The sequence below is a fragment of the Macadamia integrifolia genome, unplaced genomic scaffold, assembly GCF_013358625.1.
Source record: "Macadamia integrifolia cultivar HAES 741 unplaced genomic scaffold, SCU_Mint_v3 scaffold2308, whole genome shotgun sequence".
Taxonomy (NCBI): domain Eukaryota; kingdom Viridiplantae; phylum Streptophyta; class Magnoliopsida; order Proteales; family Proteaceae; genus Macadamia; species Macadamia integrifolia.
This window is the reverse complement of record NW_024868628.1, coordinates 1-23,464: the sequence shown is the minus strand read 5'-3', so window position 1 is coordinate 23,464 and position 23,464 is coordinate 1. Positions and strand designations below refer to the sequence as shown.

General features: G+C 38.0%; 1 protein-coding gene across 1 annotated transcript in view; it reads right to left on the bottom strand.

Annotated features, from left to right (window-relative positions):
- The window catches only part of LOC122066266 (ABC transporter C family member 2-like), a 29,308-nt gene extending 8,318 nt beyond the window's left edge, over nt 1–20,990 (bottom strand). The window contains exons 1-11 of the mRNA XM_042630087.1: nt 20,904–20,990; nt 19,660–19,827; nt 19,252–19,452; nt 18,852–18,950; nt 18,592–18,744; nt 16,254–16,651; nt 9,401–9,581; nt 8,597–8,920; nt 4,883–5,639; nt 1,427–1,548; nt 493–738 (exon numbers count right to left, since the gene is read on the bottom strand). Of these exons, the coding sequence (XP_042486021.1) occupies nt 493–738; nt 1,427–1,548; nt 4,883–5,639; nt 8,597–8,920; nt 9,401–9,581; nt 16,254–16,651; nt 18,592–18,744; nt 18,852–18,950; nt 19,252–19,452; nt 19,660–19,827; nt 20,904–20,990 (2,736 nt within the window). The remainder of the gene's footprint in view (nt 1–492; nt 739–1,426; nt 1,549–4,882; nt 5,640–8,596; nt 8,921–9,400; nt 9,582–16,253; nt 16,652–18,591; nt 18,745–18,851; nt 18,951–19,251; nt 19,453–19,659; nt 19,828–20,903) is intronic.
- Between the last annotated feature and the right edge of the window lie 2,474 nt (nt 20,991–23,464).

Genomic DNA, 23,464 nt, shown 5'->3' with positions numbered 1-23,464 from the left:
CAGAGAGTGTCAACTGTCAGACTGTTGACAAAGTCAGAGAACCACCCGGACTAAACAATCAGACAATAAGATCGTCCAGATCCTTCAAACTAGATGGTTGAAAACTGGACTGATGGGGATATACTTCATTAAAAAGTGGGTAAAAAAATTCAGGTAAGAGGAAGACTCCCAACTCTGGCTTCAAACTCAACTCAACTCAACTCAGCCTTATCCCAGCTAAATGGGTCGGCTACATGGAGAAAGGCTGGGCTTCAGACGATGGAAAACAACCATATCTGGTGTGGAAAAGCATGTTCTTAATTTCCGTTCTATCCACTCTCCTGTTCATAATAAAATTAAGTATTTTTTAACTGACTGACAACAGACTGTTTGGACCACCGAACTTTTGCCTGAACAATCCAAAAATCAGTTGGTTTCTAAAATATTGACATTGTTTTCCTTCTAAAACAGTAAAGAAGTATTACAGTGACCAAGGTAAAACTATGGGCTTACCTGACCAGCATCAAGTAGAAGGACACGGTCACAATCAATTATTGTGTTTAGTCGATGAGCAATTACGAGCATAGTGCATGATTTAAATTCATCTCTAATGGTTTTCTGAATAAGAGCATCTGTTCTAACATCAACAGCTGCTGTTGCTTCATCAAGAACAAGAATCTTTGATCTCCTCAGCAAAGCACGAGCAAGACTTAACAGCTGCCTCTGTCCAACACTGAAATTTTCCCCAGCCTCAGAAACCTTAACAGCCATTTCATTGATTTCAAGTCAGCACCTCTCATTAGTGTTCAGCAAAGAAAAATGCAATGTAAGAGACTGAACATGCAGTGAATAAGGATGTAGACAGTTGACTATTTTATTCTGCACAAGGCTCAGTCTGGAGCACTCCCTCAACCAAATACAGTTGGGAATAAGATGAAGCTGAAAAGAAGAAACAAAAGAGTCCTCAAGAAATGAATTAACATGATTTGGCTATTGAGTCATCCATGGTAATTAATGCTGTGCTCCAAGACTGTCAATCTGCCTTGCCTTCCCCACTCCCTCACCCCCCCCCCAAAAAAAAAAAAAAATTTCCGATTTAAAAAAATGTGATGGTCTATGCTTTGTTTTAAAGGGACTATGTTATCAATTGGCAATTTCTTGGATGGTCCATTGTTCAAGAATGAGAAGCATTCAGTGACTCCAAATGTTCATCAAGTGAATTTTCCAGGCTATTAAATTTTTACTGACCACTAAAGGGAAAAACATATTATTGGATTATTGGACATGAATCAAATTTGCTGCATGTGCAAGAAAATTAATTGATTGGAAAATTAGACAAATGACTCAAATTCTTTGCTTGGGCACTTTGTTAAACCCTGTTTCTAAACAGAAGTTATTCCTGAAAAGCTATAACAAAAATAACTAGTAAGAAAATATGAGCATATACCTCCGTGTCCAGACCCAAAGAATTCCTTCTAATAACATCCTTTAGATGTGCTCTCTCCAAAGCCTCCCAAAGGTCAGCATCATTGTGCTCAGTGAAAGGATCAAGATTAAACCGGACGGTTCCTAGACAAAAGAAAGGACCATAAGGATAACAAATATTTCAACAATTTTTTTAACAAGTAACCAAATATTTATCAAGAGACAAACAAAAAGAGTACAAGGTTAGTATGCATACAACATCACAACAAAGTTTAAACAATAGACAGAAAATAGAAAGCTAAACAAGGCCCACAAAAGACCATAAAACCTTGAATACATAAAGGGTACTTGTAGTTGTATCAAACGGTGAATATTACTGCCAAGTTTTTGATAGAATCTAGGATATTTGTAAGGAAGAGCCAGCTATATCTTAGGATGCGAAGCATGAAACTGGCACAAGCACCGATCAATATCACACCTCAAAATGCTGCATTATCCATTGGATGACCACAGCCTGAAAGATGATCTGATCAGGGTGTCCAACCCATCAAAGTACATCTTTAAGGTTCCATTTATTTCCTGGTAAAACAAACAAATTCAGCCTTATCCCAACTTAATGGGGTCGGCTACATTAATCCATGCAAAACAGAATAGGGAAATCTGAGGTCAAACAGAAAAAGGAGAAATGAAAGTAAGAGGAAAGAGGCACAGGCCAGCAAGTCAGGAAAATCTCAGCTAAATTGGTTGGCTACAAGGACCCTTTCTATCCAATCAGCTCTATCTGAAGTCATACTTGGGATTGTAAAATTGTCGGGTAAAATCTGTGCAAAAAATAAGATTTTTGACAGAATTTTCCTTTTATGTAGTTTCCTTAGCAGGAAACAAACAGAGGCTAAGAGAGTCAGGCTCATGTATTTGTTGCATTTTATGCTACTGCACCACTCAAGAAGGGGTACTTCTGGTGATCCATATTGATCAGCTTGTCAATGCATCCTGGGAAACAGATTGTCATATTCCACCAAGACATCCAAGGTTTCCTCTTCCTATTAGATGGCAAGTCAATTTATAAGTATCAAGTTACAAAAATTTATATATGACGCCACTGGGATATGATTAGGACCAAATAATAAGCCTCTTTGAAATACATTTCTACTTGAATAAATTTTAGTTAAAAAACTATGATTCAAGTTTGTGATTGAGAATCATATTTTTCCAAGACCAGAAATACTGTAAATGTAGTAATATCATCAAATTGGAAGTATCCATACAATTTCAAGGGCGTATGTGGATTCCATAAATTGAGAATATAAAGCTAAATTGTGCCGTCAAAACACACCAAAAAAAAAATCTTAGTTCAATATGTATGAGCTCTAGGATGGGTTATACTAGTATCAAGCTTGCTGTCTATGGGGTTTTCATAGTAATGATCATCTTTAGGCCCATATTATAGGTAGAAAATAGGAATATGCATTTGATTTTATTTTATGAGATCTATTGTTAGTTGGTTTGCTTAGTTTCTATTTCAGTTTCCTTACAGAATAATGCCAACTTAAGTCTACTTCAGTTTCTTTTCTGTTTGAGAGTTGTTTTGAGTTCGTTTCTATGTTGGGAGTTGTAATGGAACATTATATATAGGTTTGTGCCCAACCTATAGGAGCCGCACTTTTGATTAGTGTAGATGTCAGATTTCTCTTTTCAACCAGGTGGATTCACAGTGTGTGTGTGCGTGAGGTGGATTCCTCAATCAAGAATGGATACTGTAGGGCCAAGTTTTCAAGATCGTGATCGGATCAGCCAAATCGGCCGAGGCCAATCCTGATTCCGGCCGATCCAGATTGTAATCAGATTGGAATCGGATGGAACCGATCCAGATCCCGATTCCGAGTTTTGCATCCTTGCCTAGGGCTGATTCAGGGTGGATTCCCTGAAGATATTCTTCAGAGCTATTCAAGTTCAATTTATCAATTGCAGACAGGGCAGAGATTTTCTTTATCTTCAACATCAATTATAGTGCTCTGCTTCTGTTTCCACCACTTTTATCAATCTACAACTTCAAATCCAAATAAGTTTGAATTGTTAATTTTCTATAAGATTTCATGGCTTTATCCTCTGGTGAAGCAGTGAAGTCATTCTAAGATTCAAAGCCTCATTAAGACTCAACCACACCTTCTCATCTGAGAGCGAAATCTCTCTTTCAGAACTGCAAGGTAGAGTGGAGTCATTGGACCATTTGACCTGAATTTTAGACTATTCAAGCCCCTGATCTTAGAGATATCCAATTTCTCCTGCAAACCCTAACTTCTGTTTTCTGGAATTTTCAGAAGTACCTATCAAAATTTCATTTCTGATTTACTGTTTTCGTATTCAATCCTAGTTCCTAGTCAATTTCGTTTGTTCAGTTACTGCTGTGATTTACTTTTGATCTCAAACCTAGTAGAAACAATTTCTACTTCTAATTGAATTAGGATATCAGGTTACTGCATCACTATATTAGCTGAAAAAAGGGGAAAAAAATTGATAAGCAATGCACAAAAAAAATTCCATCACACAGACTTGATTGATATGGTTCAGTTCATTATCTAATATCTGAAGGCATAAGATGAAAGCCTTGAGATTCTGTTACTAAATCAAATACTCTAAAACCCAACCAGATGAAAGACCTGGTTTGCCAGGGTTGAACTGTTAATGTCAACAATTAGAACTTGTTGGCTCCCTCTGATATCCTGGGAAGCCAATTTATTACAATTGTTATTTTTGATAAGACTACAAAAAAAATTATACTTGATTGTAGTTTAAAATCCCAAAAGTATGTGGAGTTGTCAACTTTTGGAACCATTGAATTTTTTTTAAGGAAAGATACGGAACATTGAAAATATGATTATCCTTTAATAATTCACTAATTAATACTAATCATTCATGGGATACAGCGAGTGAATGGTAATTTATTGAACTAACAGACCAAGGACTTCAAATGAAGTTGTGTTTATTATGTTGTAACCCACACCAAACAGACCTACTGTCCAGACCATAGTTGTCCGTTGTCTAGGAAAACCAAGGATGTTGATGGGTGTCAAAAAACTAAGGGGACGCTAACAAGACGCTGCCTAGAAGACCAAGGCGCCAATCCAGAAGCCTCCTGGAAGCCTTGAAAACTATGGTCCAGAGGTTTTCACTTGAAGATGAGATAGTTGAATGGTTTTGTCTGGATTTTGAAACACTTGACAGTTAACAATTATGCCAAACATTAAAAAGGACTCAAACAAAATTAGGTATAATCCAGTGGAACAGGATGATGCATCATAGTTCATGTTAAGTTTCTTTCTCTCTCTCTCTCTTTTTTTTTTTTTTTTTTTGGGGGGGGGGTGTGTGTTAGTCTGTGCTTGTGGGGTTATATCATATCAACTATTTTAAAAAAGCTAGACAATGCATAAGTTGAATATCATTTGACTTTAACTGACAACACAAGGATAATGCATACCTGAGAAAAGGACAGGTGCTTGTGGTATTATCCCAAGAACTTTACGCAAATCTGTCAGACCGAAATTTGCAATATCACAATCATCAATCATAATCCTTCCCCTTTCCAGTTCTACTATCCTAAATAAAGCATTGAGCATGCTAGATTTTCCAGCTCCAGTCCTTCCAACTATCCCCACTTTCTCACTGGGAGAAATCATGAAAGACAAACCATGGAGGACAGGAGGAAGCTCAGGCCTGTAGCGTAGGACAACATCCTCAAACTTGATGGTTCCTGATGATGGCCAGCCAGGTGGAGGGCGATTACTCTCAATAATAGCAGGACCCTCGGGAGGCAATTCTATATATGTGCCCACCCGCTCAACAGAATTAAAACTGTTCTCAGCCAAACTTGCAAGTCTTAAGACGGCAGTTAACAAGTTTGTGATATTTAAAGCATAACTAAGAAGAAGACCCATTGTTGATGCAAATGCCACCTGGTTTTCTGCCCGTTGGTTCTGCATAACAGCAAATGTTGCGGTAAACCAGATCATAAGGCCTCCCAATGTTTCCAATCTGATTCCAAGCCAGCGGTTCGAACTCATATTCACAAGGGTGAATCTGACATTATTATCCATGGATTTCCCATTGATGTTGGCCATCCGATCATAGGCTTTGTATGCACGAATTGTTGGTAGACCATTTAATGCCTCCCCAAATTGTGCATATACAGGAGATCTAGTTATGGAATCCAAACGTTTTACTTCACGTGATGTGCTCTGTCAAACACAAATAAGTATGCATAATCCCATTAGTTTCGACAACTGATTGCGGCCAATAAACATGACATTTAGAGAATTACATTTCCAAAGGCTCCATTTGGTTGGAAGTGAAATGAAGGAAAGGGATATGAACTTAGAACAAATTCAAATCTAAAATTTCTAACTATTATCAACAATGATTGTGGAACTAACTAAAAAATTTAGAAATCTAGTAGTAACATACTTACATTTTGGGAGAAGTTTTTCAAGTCTAGCAGCTAGACCAACAAAGTATCTGCCACATGGCAGATTGAATAAAGCTGAAATTTAGTAAACAGGTAGACCCATGGTCTAAAGTATCGGTCCTTATTGTATTGTATCGTATTGGCCAATTTGTATCGATGTCGGTCGATACTGATACAACACGGATCAATACTATACACTTTTTTTTTTACATGGTGTATCCTCGCGTTCAATACGCCTCTATCAATACGCACCGATACAGAACCGATACACAACTGATACTCACAATACGTACCGATACTTATAATACATAACTACAAAACCCGTTTCACTTTTGAAACAGAGCCTATTCTTCTCCCTGGCAGTACTTAAGTTTCCAAAATTTGAAGCACAACTACACAATCGATCTCCCTTGCATTTTTTGGACTTGGGGCTTTGAATCATTCATAGAAAATGATTCAAAATCTACAATCAAACTGATGTTTAGATGATTGAAGCATAAAAAATCATCAATTGAAGCTAAACATAGCGCAAAATAGGTAAGTTAAAAAAACTTAAATTTTTTCCGCACATCTTTGTTTTATTTATTTATTTATTTTTTGCTATATTTGAGTAGATTTAGGTAAAACAAACTAACAGATTGCATACAAAATGAATTATTCCATCAATTTGTTCATAGATTTTAAATGTTTTAGAAATTCGATAATAGACTATTACTACATATAAGAAACCTCATCCTTTATAACAATTTCAATTGAATGCACTTGTCTCTCAATGTGGTGTTCTCTATTTTAATGTTTATGCAAGATACATATTATATATTTCTTATTTATACTATTTTTATGCAAAAGTGTGTTTCCATGAGTAGATACATTATGATAAGTCTCTTCAAATGACCTAACCGACACCGATACTTTAACCCTTACATGTCAACTTTCAGTTGAAATGGAGTGGGCCAAGTGGAAAAAAAAAAGGACTTTGAAAATCCAGTGAAGAATTGAAACTTCTATAAGAAATCAAGGCTGAGAATACAAACGATTATGGAAATACATAAATACGTGGGAGGGTATATGATTGAATCTGAGTTTAATATTTAATACAATATCAATCTAGATTATTTCCTACATATCCACACCATCAAAACTGCCACATCACTCTTCCAAGTTCCAAATGGTAAAACTTGGAGCTGGTCTAGAGATAACCTATAGAATTGTTTTACTACTTTTCAACCAAGTTCCTTGAATTTGAATTTGCAAATAAAGAGTCCACTAGCATATTTGGTAAGGTTTAAAGTCATCTACACAATCATGAATATAAAAGTTCCCATTTTCATTAAATTAGCTTCCCTTCACTTGGAAGCAGATGGAGCCAAAATAAGTCACTTATTTTCTGAATTAGAACAAAACAAATCAATATAAAATCTGTTCGTGGCAATATAGCTATCACTTATTGTACTCTTGTGTTAGACTTAGACATATATGCAAAATGCCTTTTACTTACCATTTAATAAGTATAAATAAGCCTGCTTTGAGTTTAATGATGACCCTTTGGTTCTGAACTCACCCAAAGATATGTATCATTGAACCCACACTTGAAGTATACGTTGGGACAACAATTTTACTAGTATTGTACAGTGGTACTAGTATTGCAGAATGGCAATACATTTCAAAAAATGCTTCACTACTGGAAGCATTCTATATGTTTGTTCTTTACAACATTTTTTTTTGGGGAGAAAAGGTCGACTTGTAATAAAATATTTTAAAAAATAGCAACCTATACACTCTGGATGCTGCAAAATTATTGGCACTAGGCAGACCACAACTAAATCCTCTTTACATAGGTGTCTTCTTCATGCCTAAGGTAAGCATTAGGGCTGTCAAAGGATCAGGTCATGATCAGATCTCAACCCAATTCTTGATAGTTCAGAGCCAACTATATCTGTTGGATCAAACCTGTATCTTAAATTTGACAGTTAGATTTAATTTTCATTATCAATAATCTGAACCTTCCATTTACAGTGTCCACATGAAATTCACAAGAGTAGGTTAGAAATACAACTGGACAAGCACACAGCCTCAGATAGATGCTATAAAAACAGCATGATGGAGGGGCCATGACCCCTAACCTTAAACAGAGGAACTAGGGCCAAGAATCGGGAAAGAGAACGAGAGCTAGTGTAGGACAGATTCAAAAGAAAATTGATATTTCACAATAGACTGATCTGTTGGCCTCCAAATTAGGGTCCAGTGGCTCTTTAAAGAGGTTCAATCCAACCCAGAAATATCTTAGAGATCCTCTGAGATTTTAACGGTGCAATTAGGGGTTTTGATAATCTCCGACAGAACAGGGCAGGGGTGTGTATGAAAAAAACCAGTATTAAACAGATTTATCAGCGGAATCGATGGGTTCTGATGCCAGGGATTCACATACCAAGTTTGGGGGGCAATCCGAGTTGAAAATTCCTTAATAACTAATGGCATTTCTCACATCATAACACATACAGAATTCAGGGCTGTAGTCTTATTTAGATGCAATTCATCTAGGGTAATCTTGCAATCATTGTTTCTCTAACATGGCCAGATGCACCCAAAAAGAACTAGGTGGCTACTATAATTCTCCATGTGTAAACCAAGATTTTACACAGGTTTTAATATAGAACAGGTAAAAACAAACTTAATATGCCATGTAATCAGTTAAGAAACAAACCATAAATTTCAGGAAGTAATGTGTACCTGATAATATAGATAGGCAGCATAAAACAACACCAGAAGTGGCAGTATGCCCCAAAGGGATATGGTGCTCACTATGCCTATCAGGACAAAAGTTGAAAGGAGCTGTGACACTTGACCAAGAAACATATTACCAAACACAGCAACATTGCGATCTATATCGCCTAGATCCTTGGCAAACCTATTGATAATCCGTCCAATAGGGTTGGTTTGGAAGAACACCATTGGAGCTCTTAATATAGAATGAAGCATGGCATCATGCAACCTTTTTGCTGCATAAAGACTTGAAGTGATCAACCAATAAGAGTTTGCCAGTGTCACTAGTACCTGAACAGAGCAGTGAAAAGTAAAAATTCAAAGTATATGGTGGTTATAAATGTCATTCATAAAAGTATTAGAAATGAATGGAAGAAAGATTTCAAGCTTAACTTTCAGAAACTCAATGCTATTGAAAATTAAGACATAAACTCAATGCTATTGAAAATTAAGACATAAAAACTTTTGGTAAACGTATGAAAATTTCTAATATTTTAAACTATACACATCAAAATTTCCTCTATTCTTTGGGAGATGTGTACAAAGTTCAACTTAAAATCTAATTTCTTGTGAAAATTTAAATTTTTGTTTCTTTCAAAAAAATTCAGCAGAAGAACAATGAAGTATTTAAAATAGGTAGGGGTGCCCAAAAGGCCCTCATTCCCTCGAACACCAGCAAGGCAGGTCCAAAAACAATTGGAAACATAAGCATATTAGAATAGCAGGTACAGGTTGAAATTTAATGTGAACAATTGACTACTTCATGCATACCAGGCCAAAAGATAGAAGTGCATAAACAAGAGTGTAGAATCCAGAACCATATCTATTTGAGGAGCTTTGATCTGTCCAGATACTTAACCAAGTGCTACTTGAAACTCGAAGAGCTTCCGCTGATACGTAGCAGAAAAAGAGTATCATAACCACCCATGCACCACCTAAGGCATTTTTATACCTGCAAAGTTATCATGGCATGCTAATTAAGATTTGATAAACAAATATATCATTCCAAAAACATTGTAAATATTTGTTTAAGGCTTTGCTGTACATTTTAATCTGGAGGATCATGTATGTCCATCGGTTCCATATCCTTTTACGGCTATTTGCAGACCACATGATCCAACCAAGCACAAACATTTGAGGTGGAAGATTGCTTGCAAAATTTTGACCACCAACATTTTTCATCAACAGTGGGTAGGAAGGTGCCTATCTCCTCACATTTTCTCAAAAGGAATCCATCCTTTTTTTGGGTTAGAAAGGTTGGGGAATCTGTTGATCATCCATTTTTTTCTTTTGATTAAAGGGTCTGGAGCCATTTTCTGGTGTTGTATCAAATGGACTGGGTCTTTCTTATGGACATTGTGGAGGTTTTCTGGTTCTGGTATATTCCCCCCTTGGGAGGGTCTTTGAGATAAACATAACGCAAGAATGTTTAGAGATGCATTAGCAACTGAGAAAATGGTCGTTCAAAGAACAAGATTGGAATCGGCAGCAGCTGACCCAATCTTCAAGAATATCCCCTTCAGTTACTTGTTGCAGGACTAGTTGCTGATCATTCCAAACCCCACAGTGAGGATAATGCAATTATATGTTCCCCCTCCAAATGGTTTTGTCGAGCTGAATTTTGAGGGAAGACTTTCAGGGGTGGGAGGTCTGGTCAAGAATGCCCCAGGAAAAGTTCACTCAGGTCCCATTGGTGAGGGTAATTTTGTGAGAAAAAAAAATCTTATCATTGAAAGTAGCTTGGACTTGGCGCTAAGCTAGTTTTAGAAATATAATGGTGGGTGCTGTTAATATCTAATGGAGGATCACTAAATACAAGGAGCACCCTTGGAGATTTACTCATGCAATCAGATACATCCTTCACCTGGACTAGTAACCACTTAAAGGAAGCCCAGGGAGAGCAATGACCTGGCTGATGAGCTGGCTAAGCAAAGCATTCTGTCCAAGATTATGCTTTGGGGACAATTTTCTTGATGAGATTGTATCCTTTGCTTGTTGTGTTTTTCTGGTTTTCTTTTGTTCTTTTCTGTTATGGCCATAGTTGTCAAGGCGTAGCCAATGCGACGACTAGGGGTCCAGGCGGTTTGCCTGGGGCGTAGGCGACAGTGGCTTGTTGCACTTCATGCCGCCTTGTGTTTTGGCACTCATTTATGCCAAGTATCAGTTAAGTAAATGATTTTTATATTTGTTATTTCATTTACTTAAGATATTATTCATAAATAAGCAAATACCCCCTATTTGAATCCAATAAAAATAGTTTAAAAATCAAATTCCAAAATGATAAAAAGTCAACCCCCAGTCCAAGAACAAAAACTGGATTTTCGTTATAGGGGCGATTTTCAATTTTTAAATACTGGGATTTTTCTCAATTATGAAAATTTTATAAATTCTATCATGTTAAAACATTATTAAAAACCAAAAGTCCGGTAAAATAATATTTTGTTTTGATACCCATAAAATTATTTTCATTCAGGGGATTTTAACAGCATTCACACACTTAAAAATAAGTTTGACCGAAGCATAACTTTGTCATTGCAACTCAGATTTAAGTAATCTTAGACTTGTTAGAAATCTGGTTCTATGTTATAACTAATACAAAAGGTCTCATGTAACCAATCAAACTTATTATAGAATAAGAGCATTTCTCTAAATGTTGATTTTTTATAACTTAATATGACTTAATGTTAATTTTTTATGATTTGATGTGGCTAAATGTTGATTTTTAATAACTTGATGTGGCTTAATCTTGATTTTTTATGATACAAGGTGTATATAACTTACTAAATAATGTTAGAAAATAGAAAAAAATAAAAAATAACACTTGTTCGCCTTAAGGCGGGCGCCTAAACGCTTCGGCAACCCTCCACTGCCTTGGTTCGCCTTGGAACTGTGACAACTATGGTTATGGCATTGTCTCTTGTTTAGGCATGGGTTACTAATATTTTTTTCTTAACCTAACAAAATTGCTCATTTGTCAGAAAAAAATTTATCTGTGAGAAGACGTGTCCTTCAAGCATGTGAATGCAGCAGTTCAAACTGTATCGGGCTTGGTAAGATGTAAACATAACCGAACAAATGTACAAGTACAACACAGTAGTTCCTCAAAGCAAAGTGTGACTGATACTAGTGCTCTATTATGCCAACTAATCAAATCTTCAAAATCACACCAATACAAATAAACAATTTGCAGTCTTACCCCACATATATCCACATATTTCTATTACTTCTCTTCACTAATTCCTGTTATAGTGAGTAGGAATATATTCCAAAAATATGACCATAGACTCAGATTAACTTGTCAAGAAGAAACCAAGTAGCAAACACAAAATGTGCCTTGAAATCATAATCCTTGTACTCCAAAAGAAGAAAAAGAAAAAAACACTCTTTAAATCTGATATTTACTTTGATTTGAGCTTGGGAAATAATTCCTATTTCCTAGATCAAAAGCCACCCTAAATACCTTGACAAACTTAAGTTTTTGAGAATAAACTGCAAGAAATATCAGCTTGAAGAGGAGTTGCACGACTTGACATAAGTTCCCAAATCCTTCAATTTTGATTTGTTTTCTTCTGATCAGATCCAAAGACAAAAGACAAAAGCGACCCATATGTATGCATCAATTCAGTACTTCTGCATGGACTATGCAAAAATTTGATGACTTCCCCCAAAACCGAGGATGGTTTTTTGGAGATTTTTTTTTTTTTTTTTTCCTGTGATATATGTATGATTATTATGTGGATTAATTATATTTTAATGAGGAAGATGAGATCTATGATCCTCTGGAATTTTATTTTACTTTTTTTGTATCTTTTGCCTATTTTGGGAAAATGGGAAATAGTAAAAAACGAGGGAAACAGTTGAAAAAGTTAAATGAAAATGGGTTGAATTTTTCGTAAAAAAAATTCCGGGGAGGATGAGATGTCTGGCTTGGATGAATATAGTTGTAGTACTATGCACTGATGTTTATACATGATATATCTTTATATATATTTTTCATTTCTGGTGTATTATGCTTCGATACACAATTTTGCATGTATCCTAATTCTAAGCATATCCATGCATATCTTTAGCTTATCTTGCATCTTTCAGCTTCCAATACGTGTTCGAGACATTTCTAAAAACCACCGTTGCCAATATGCTGACCGACACCAATACTTGACCACTTGCTACCTCCTATTCCCAACTAAAAAACAAGATCACATGTTCATGCAGTTTATGGCTGCATTTCGTTGCGTCAATTGGTTTTCAGCTACCATGGAATGTGAAACCAGTTTGCGGCAGCCAGTAGGGCATACAGTGTCGCACAGCCGCCGCACAGAACAGATTTCTGCTTTTTTCTTGCCTGTTACTTGAATACCACCAAATGACAACACAAAAAGAGTGTTGAGCAAGAAAGCCAGTGGGTAAATGCAGGATACAAAATAACTTTCAGACATTCACTGCCTTAATCAAACTTCCATTTGAGGGAACCAAAATGGCCTTATACAGTCCTTGACTTCTTTAGATAGTAAGTTATTCCAACCATTGAGTCTCTCATCAGTTTTTTTCTTTGGAAAGGATCTGACTCCTCCAGGTTCCTCTGCCCCTCTAGTTGGAGATCTGTATGCCTCCCTAAAGCTAAGGGAGGTCATGGCCTTAGGCGCATTAAAGACATGAACGAGGCTGGCATCCTTAAGCTTATCTTGAGAATTGCCTCTAAAAAGAACAACATCTGGGTCTCCTAGGTCTACTCCCACCTTCTGAAATCCAACTCCATCTGGACCACAATTCTGGGTCAGGACTCCTCCTGGGTTTGGCTTGGCATCCTCCGCCTAAGACCCTTGGCGTTAGAGGTTATCTCCTATTCTATTAGGAACGAAGTTCTACTTCTCTCTGGCTGGACCCCTGGCACCCTTCGGGGGTCTTGCTTCATTTGCTCAATCCAAGAACTATTTACTCCTCAGGGTTGGACAGGATGACTTCTGTCTCCTCCATCCTCCTTTATGATGGGTGGGCTCCCTCTCCCCTTCTCTCTCTAAACAACATTTGGACCTCTCTTCCCGCTTCACCCCCAAGCCATAGAGAGAGGGAGGATTCCATTCTTTGGAATCCTTCTCCTACCAAGGGTTCAATTTCTCCTCTGCCTGGAATTTTGTTAGGAGTAAAGTCCATCCTGCCCTTTGGTGCAAAGTCCTCTGGTTCAAAGGCCACCCCGCCACAGCTTCACAGCCTGGCGGGCTCTCACCAACTGCCTTCCTACACAGTCTTTCCTCATCCACCGCCACATTGAAGTCCACCTCCCGCCTGCTGTTTCTGCTAGAGAGGAACAAAGGATGTTGATCATCTTTTTTTTCTTGCACTTTCTCCTCCACCATTTGGAAGAAAGTTCTCTCACGTTGTTGACCCTCTAGTAGAAGAGTTCTCCCTCTTAGTAGGGAATGGCTTTGGATAGATATGACCTTTCATGGCCCCACCACTTGTGATATAGTCGGTAAGCTCGCCTTTTGTGCCACCATCAACCACCTTTGGATGGAGAGGAACCTTTCGTAGATGGACGTCCAACTCCTGCACTTTTGATGGGATCTAGAAAGCCATCTCTTTTAAGGTTTCCACCAAAATTGCAAACCTACTACTCCGCACTGTCCCTGACTCCCCTAAAAGTAGGCATATTGTTGATTCCTGGAATCCTCCATCTTCTATTCTCCCCCCACTCCTTGGGGTTTGTATACATTAGTGGTTTTCTCCTTTTTTTGATCTGGCTTCTCCCTTTGGCTGGCTGTGTGCTTCCCCCACCCCCCCTCTTTCCCCTTGTATATTGTTCTTCTTGGGTTAACATTAATTTTCTCATCCAAAAAAAAAAAAAAGTTATTCCAAAACTGTTTTGACCAAACCACCTGTCCAATTCACCATCTCATTCTATATATTGATGGTCAATCTCCATGTTGATAAACAAACAAAACAACATTCAGAAAGCACCGGATAATCTGCCCAAAACCTAACTGAGCCAACTGACCCAAAATTCCCATTGATTTCCCATTGTGTTCTTCCATAGACACAACACATACAAGGACCTTATTCTTTAGAAATCATTCCCCTTTCCACACCCGCAACTACATGACATGACATCCCTCCATGCTGAAAATGTTCTTGTTGCTAATTTATCAAAGCCACTTAGCAAGGAATCCTATAAACCAATTGGGACAGTAATTGATGAAACCTCATACAATGACTCACACCTCTTATTGATCTGCATCATTTAGCAGTTAGATATCCTGGATTTTTTCCTCCTCATTAATGCTAATGCAGTCAAATCTCATTCAACACCCAAACGAAGAAGAAGAAGAACCTTCTGACAAGCCTTTTAGAAATTCAGACACATTAACACAGGAAGAATCTACAGAAATACAAGTTGCCCATAGTTTTTAAGGCGTTGCTAAGGCGTCGCCTTACTAGCACCTTGGCGCTGATACGGTCTAAAGATGGTAAGGCAATGCTCCGCCTTATGTGAAGTGACGCCTTATGGGTTTTTTTTTTTTTTAAACACATTTTAAAATTACTTGATGAAGATTCCAAATATAGATTTTTTATTGGTAGGTGTATGGTTTTGTTAACACTTGAGATGCGTGGGATCAACCTTACTCCACCAAAAATAACTAAAACAAACAAAACAAAAACACGATTCACAAACAGGGTTTGGATTTTGTCAAGGGTTTTAAGAAAGGGCTTTGAGAATGAATCAAGGAACAAGGAAGAACCACTGATCCAGGTGACTATTTTGCTCCGGCAGCGGTGAGCTTTATTTTTCTTTGACAGGAGTAGAAATATAGTGGATGACCTTAGGGCTTAGGCACTCATTTTGGCATCACAGAGGTAAGTATAATAAATATTTGAATTTTTTATTTCTTTTCTTTATATTTATAATTTTGTTTCATAATTATGTATTTATATTATATGTTAATATGTTATGATGATTGATGATTGATGATTGATGAAGATGAACTTAGTTTATTCACTTTATTGATTTGTTTTCTTAATGAATATCTTACATTGGTATGAATTTGAACCTTTAATATTTATTTAGCATATTAATTAGAGGATTCAACTAGGAAGTGAGCCAAATAGATTGGTTTAATAAAAAAATTACACAGGAACGTTTAGTCAATAAGACGACGCTTTATGCCCGCCTTATCGCTAAGGTGCTCCAAAAGACTATCAAACGCCTCCGTCGCCTTACCGCCTTAAAAACTATGAAGTTGCCACAGTTTTTTCTGCTCCTATTGGCTAAAGGATTCTAAAAAGGCTGGTAAAAGTACAAGGTTTCCCGTTTCAGAGTGATCTCTTTAACTGAAAGTGGATTTTTTCTGCAACTAGGTAATATGAGGTGGATTGCCAGTGGTGTCTAGTTGTCCATAATGCAAAATTTGACTTAGAAGCCAACTTAGATATTGTATGTGTTCACAGAGTTAGACGTGCTAACTGCTAAGGATTAGCAAGATTAGACAAACTGTTTGTAGACCCTCCATGACCACTAAATCACTATTATAATCTGTCACTATTTATTTTTCAGTTGTAAACTCTCCTAGGAATTAAAACGTAGTTCAACAGATAACAAACGAAAACAAGTTTAAGAAGTACAAGCTATTACCTTGTTAGAACATTCCAACTAACTACGCCAGTTTCACGTTCCTCCTTCTTGATAAGAACAGATTTTCCTTCTTTCCTTTTATTTGTACCGCTTTCAATTTTCAACATCCCATTCATTTTCCCATTGGCAGCAGGTTCTGAGATTTTTTCGTCATTGTCTTTGGCTTCTTCTTTTTCTTCCACACTTTCTTCCACATTTTCTTCCATTTTACCTGCATTTTCCATTAGATTTTGGAACAACAACCCGTTGTTAGTAAGTTCCTCAAAGGTTCCCTCCTCTTTCACCATGCCTTCATGAACCAGAAGAATCCTGTCAACATGTGGGAGAAAGTGTAGCTGGTTTGTGACAAGCACTCTAGTCTTTCCTCGCAGTTCATCCTTGATACATTTATCGAAAACCTGCAAAACATCAGTTGCAGTGTTAAGAGTAATGCACATGGATCACATTTAACATTCAAGCAACTGATGAGTGTAACTGAATAATCTCAATTAATCAGAACATTAATTACATAGATCAAGATTTGTCCCCAATATATCTTTCTAGCTATCATAGTTTTCATGGCACCTAGGCAACCCAAGAGGGGCCAAGATGCAAGGTGACACCAACAAGGTGCCTAGGTTCCTGGACGCCTAAAGTGACTCCTTCACAACTATGCTAGCTATGAACTGAATATACCTCCAATGAAGAAGAAAAACTCGACTAAGTGTTGGCTTGTGTCTATATACAGAAAATTGTCTTACACCAATATAATTGACAAAATATATTATAGACACAGAAACTACAATCATATTGCAGCACTCATAGACTCAACCAAAGTAAATGACATGGGGCCTTCTGTTCATCACGGTTTCACCTAAAAGCTCAAATGTTTTAGGAAAGGCAGCGTCAATGTATACATTAACACTCCTCCCGCAAGTGCAGGCCAAGATCCCATGGTCCTTGCACTTGGAACTCACACAACATTTCCTTTGTGCGGCACTGAGAAAGAAAAAATGCCGGGAAAACTCTTCCGATGCACTTCCAAGGAGTTGAACACTCTACCTCCCTGTTCTGATACCATGTTTGCTATTGCTTCACTTAAAAGCTCGAACTGTAAGGAAAGGGCAGCATCAATGTATACATTAACACCTCCAGCAATAATTCCAACAAATTGTAAACTACTCCCTCCGTTCCTTAAGATTTCCCACTTTGGGCTTTTACCTGCTCCAAAATAATAGTCCACTTTAGGCATTTTATGCTTTAATTGGGTTGATTTTCCATTTTAACCTTGACATACTACTCAAGTAGTTAGTTCCCACGTAAATGAAGGTCAACTTGGAATCCATATTGTAAATGAAGGGTAAACTAGGTAATAAATTAAGAAAAGTGGGAAGTTTAGAGTAATAATATCGGAAACTAAAAACTAGCAACCACAATAAGAAAAGATAGAAGAAGATGAGACTGCCAAAGGAGAATGACAATCGATAGATACTCTTTTAGCAGTCCACACACAATATATATATATATATATATCAAATTACAAGATAGAAAGGAGTCTTTAGTAGTCCTTGCGGTGGTAGAGTAGTAGAGAACAAATAGAGAATTAATTGACTAATTGCAAACTACCTAACACACCGACTACAGCTATTAGAAACTAAACCACGAACTACCATAGGGACAAGATATTAATACCCTTGCAGTATTATAAGCATAACTTAACACTCCCCCTCAAACTGGAGTATATACATCACCCATTCACCCATGCTCAACTTGGAACAGTCCTTCCGAAAACCAGGAATAAATAGAGATTGGTAAACATATCAATCAACTGATTTGCAGAAGAAACAAATGGAGTAACAATCAACTTCCTTATAACTACACTCCTCACATAGTGAGAGTCAACTTCAATGTCTTTGGTCCTTTCATGGTACACCGGGTTACCAGCAATGTAGATAGTGGCTTGATTATCACAAAACATTTTCATAGGTTTGGTAACCAGAAAATACAACTCTTGAAGCAATGATTCAACCACATCAACTCATCTGCAGTATGAATCATATCCCTATACTCAGCCTCAACACTGGATCTAGCCACAACTGTTTGCTTCTTGCTCCTCCATATAATAAGACTGCCACCCATGAACATACAATAATCTATGGTAGATCTCCTATCACCATAGGGAGAAGACATTAATACCCTAGTGGTACTACAAGCATAACTTAACAAAGAGTATTAATTTCCATCCCTTAAAATGAGTGAATTTTCAAAGTAAACTAATTTTTAGGAATGGAGGAAGTAATTGAACTCCATATTTGTCATCCTCAATGAGATTTCATTCCATTCATCAGGGCAAGATTACCTGTCTAGCCACATGAGCATCAAGAGCACTTAAAGGGTCATCAAATATGTAAACATCTGAATTGGAGTAGACAGCTCTAGCCAAGGAAACTCTTTGCTTCTGCCCGCCACTTATATTCACCCCTCTTTCACCAATCTCTGTGAGATCACCTCCCTGATAAAAAGTGTGCGAAAAAAATTGTGTAGTGATGAAAATACCAGAAACATGCAAAAGTACTGGATAACACTGTAATTAAAGAGATGATCTAAGATCCCACTTACAGGCAGTAAGTCAAGGTCATGCTGAAGTGCACTCACTTCTATTGCCTTTTCATATCGTGCTTTCTCAAAAACAGATCCAAATAATATATTGTCACGTACCTGTATGTGTAGATTTGTTCATCATTGATGAATAGGATGATGAATAATTTAATGAAAAATGAGATATCAAAACAGGTGGTCAAATATCTTGAAGTAGCCCTGCTAGTTTCAATACCAAGGATCCATCTCATTCCCATTGTTATAATTGTATCAATGTAGCAAACCAATATACTTACCATGATTTCAACTCAAGGGATTAAAATCCAGCTAAGCAACTAACAAGATTATTTGATTTCTCACCTCTCAAATCAAATCTTCAAACAATAAACAAGAACACAATTAGAACAATAATAAGACTTACAGTTGCATTGAAAATCCATGAAATTTGTGAGACATATGCAACAGTTCCCCTAATCACAGCAGTAGCATCTGAAACAGGAGGTAGCTCCCCAAGCATTGCCGATATCAATGACGTTTTTCCTTCCCCAGTACTGCCAACAACTGCCACAAGGCTACCAACTGGTATATCCAAATTGATATTTGACAATGTAGGCTTCTCTGCCTGAAATTAGAAACTAATTCAAGACACTGCTAGAATGAAGAAACAAGAAAACAGCAAGTAGAAACCCAACATATAAAAATTAAAAACTCAATAAAATGCTACATAAGAGGAAACATGCAAACATATTTTACAAACAAAGTATATGCTAAGTACAAACATAAAAAGGTAACATATGTAGACCAAAGGCAATAAATTTAACAGCTAGACCTTAGAATCCCAGGAAAAGTATCCGTTCCTGATCGTTATGGCTGGAAGCCCTGTCTCAAGAGGAGGGTTTGGCATAAGAATTCTTTCTTCACCTAAGAATAGTTCCTCCAGACGTTTCAATGAGACATTTGCATTTGCAACCTGTAAAACAAGAAAAAGATCCAAATTCTGAGCAATAAAACCAGCATGAATACTTGTTGAAGTATGTTAAGAGATGCACCCTGCAGTATAATGTTGGTGTCATTGACCATGATAGGGGAGTGTCCCTATCTTGGTATATGTGTTAATGCATAGAGTTCTAAGTTGAGTCTGAGTTTAAGAGTTGGCGTTAGTATTAGTGTTCACTTTCCTTTATTGTTTCCTTGTATTAGTATTAAGTGTTGGAGTCTCAGTTGGTTTACTAAGACTCTACTCACGGTTTATAAATAGATGAAGCCACGACAAGACACACTGAATCCTATCATGGCAGGTTGGGTTCTCTCTCTCTCTCTCTCTCTTTCTCTCTCTTCACTCCTCTCTCTTCACAACCGCAGGTACTAGTTTTCAGGTCCATGTTTATTTATAATGTGAACAGAAGGTACTTTATAACAATGTGCATCTACTGATTTAAGTAAAAATATCAAGGAATAATAAAAAAAGAAACAAAAACATCATTTATACTAAACATAGACATGCACGAATCAAGAAATCAATTTCCCAACAATTTCACGACAAAATTCCACATTAAGTGATCCATTATGGAAAAATAATGATTGAATTATGGAAGCAATACTAATTTTCTGTATCTTGAAGCACCAGTCAAACCAGATGCAGAAGATCTACCTTTTTCTTTTTTGGGTGAATAAATAAGTCATTACCAAAGAAGAGTAGGAGAGAAGGATTATACAGCACCTAGGTGAAAAAAAAAAAAAGAAGATCCTAAACAAGCGGCCAACAAAACCAACTAAAGGGTGGGGGGAAGAATGGAGGGGAAAGACCCAAGGAGACAACAATGAGCTTGTCCCTGGGGTGTCACTAATAGGGCGGGGCAAGCATCTTGAGCTTCGAACTAACATAAAAGTAGATGGCATTCCAATTGTTGCCAAAAGTGCGGGGGTTGGAAGTCCATATATTCCGTTCCATCCAGACATGGTTAATGGCAGTGCAAAAGGGCAAGCTTACTAGCAGTATCACAGACAATACAACCACTAAAGTTATGTCAATCCAAATCAATTCCCTATGATGGGGAAGGATAAGTCTCTTGCCAGGCCAGCAAGAGCTGGGGACTCTTTTCCATATAGTGGAAGAGAAGGGACAGCTAACGAACATGCGGTCTGCATCTTCGGAACCATTTTAGCAAAGAGAACAAGAAAGGGGAACCTGAATGTGCCGGTAGAGAAGGAAGGGTTGGGTGGAGAGGCAATTGAAGAGGGCTCCCCAAGCAGTATGTGACAAGGAATGTGATCAAAAAATCAGACAATCTTTTGCCAAAGGGCAAGAGGATTGTGGGATCGAATAAAATCCCAAGCTAAGGAGAAGCTGAAGGTGCTTGTAGGCCTAGGAGACTAGATGACTTTGCTTCTACCTTCGTGGCCCGAGGGGAGGGGGAGAAGGGAAGATCAAATTTCTGCGAGGGGAGGAGGGGAAGAGATCAAACCTCATTTGAGATGATGGAAGCAACCATCAAATCTCTATCCAATCCGGAGGAGTAGACGGCTTTAGATCCAATCATAGAGAGGAAAACCCTGGAAGGATGCTGGTTGTCAGGCCAAAGGGAGGTAGATCAGCGATCAGGATAGAGGTGTGCATGGCATGGATGGTTTGCAGAGGCTAAGGATGTTACACGAAACCCAAGAAGCATTAGAATGAGAGGGGTCGGTCCAGATTGAGTCTTTGCAGAGAAGTGAAGAGTACCCTAGGATACCCAATGCTTTTGTGCTTGGAAGCAAGATTCCAGATAAGCTTAAGGGCACCCACAACGTCGACATCTTAGATTCTGCAAATGCCAAGCACACCTTCTTGTCTAAGAAGACAAATAGTGGACTAGCTAAGGGAGTGGAGGAATCTAGCCGAGTCAAACCCTTTCAAAAGGAAGGTGCACATAAGGGTTTCCACAGCTTTGATGGTGGATTGGGGGAGTTGAAAAATTCCAGACCAATAGATGTAACATGATTGGAGAAAAGATTTAATGAGCACCAGGTGGCCGACATAGAAGAGGAGCTTACCTCGCTAGAGTTTGAGCTTTTTACAAATGAGATCAAGCATAGGAGTGCAATGATGGGCAGTGAGCCTGGAAGAGATGCGACGAAGCCAGAGAGAATAAGAAGGGAGGCTTTTAACGAACTGGACACCCCGACAAAGAAGAGATGAGATTTGAGAAGATGCGGAGACCAAAAAGGATTTAAAAATTAAAAAAGGTGAAGGGAGGAAATGATGGTTTGAATAGAGAGAGGATTAGCCTTAGAGAAGATCATGAGATCATCCACAAAGGAAAGATGGGTGAGATTATGGGCTTTACATTTGAGGAGGGGAGAGATGAAGTGGAGGTCACTTGTTTGAAACTTGGAATCAACCTCTTCCATGAAGCAGGGGGTAAGGTTGTGTACATTTGCCCCTCCCAGACCCTGCATTAGCGAGAGCCTCGTGCACTTGGTTGCTCCTTTTACAGATGAGCTGGAGGTCAGTGGAAGATTGGATGGAACAAAAAAGAATCTCAAAGGAAAGGGAGAATAGGAAGGGGGAGAGGGGGCAACCTTAGCGGGATAACAATAGAGGAAGGGAAGAATCCTACAGGGCTACCATTGACCAGAACGATGAAGCGAGGACTAGAGAAGCAAGAATAGATCCAATTAATAAGGGGGAGGGGGGAGGACATCTTATGGAGAACTTAGGAAATGAAGTACCATTTAATGGATTCAAAAGCTTTATAGATGCTGATTTTCATAAGGGCAGCAGGAGAGTGAAAATTTCTATCAAAACCTCAAACAATTTCCTGATAAAGAATGATGTTATCCACAATGCTTCGTCCTACAATAAATGCAGACAAGTTGGGGCTGACAAAGGAGTCAACCACGAGCTGGATGGCAAGTATCTTAGCAACGAATTTTTAGAGGAGATTGCAGAGGGAAATCGGCCTGAAGCCAGTCATGGAAGAGGCTCCCTTCTTGGGAATAAGGCACAAAAAAGTGTGGTTTATCCCTTGAATTTGAGAGAGAGTGTAGAAGAAGCTACAGATAGCTTCAATGAGATCCGGCTTGATATTGTCCCAGAAAGAGGTGAAAAACCCCATGTTGAAACCATCAGGGTTAGGAGCTTTGCTTGATTTGTGGGAAAGGACTGCAGCAAAGATCTCATCCTCAAATAGGATAGCTTGGAGAGAGGCATGGAGATGGTGGGGGTGGATTTATTGAGCAAACCAGGGGGGTAGGGAAGGGGGAGCAGGAGAAGGGGAGGATTGAATAGATCAGAGAAGTTTCCCGAGGCTTCATGTTTGATAGCATCCGAGCTATGGAGAAGGGACCCATCTCTAGCAGTGAGCATGGCAATGGCGTTAAGATTGGTTCTAGCCTTGAGGGATCTGTGGAAATATGCCGAGTTGGAATCAGCAAGCTTTAGCCATTTGATTTGGGATTTCTGATTGAGAAAGCTTTCAGATATACCCATCTTATTTATAGGTAATCAAGATGTAGAAGAAAAGAAAGGAAAAGTTTAAACAGGAAACCCTAAAATCTAATAATGACAGACTCTGAAATATAAACAACAGGGAGTGGTGATTTCCTTAAAATAAGGAATTATACAATAAATTTAAAATAGAGCACAAAATAAC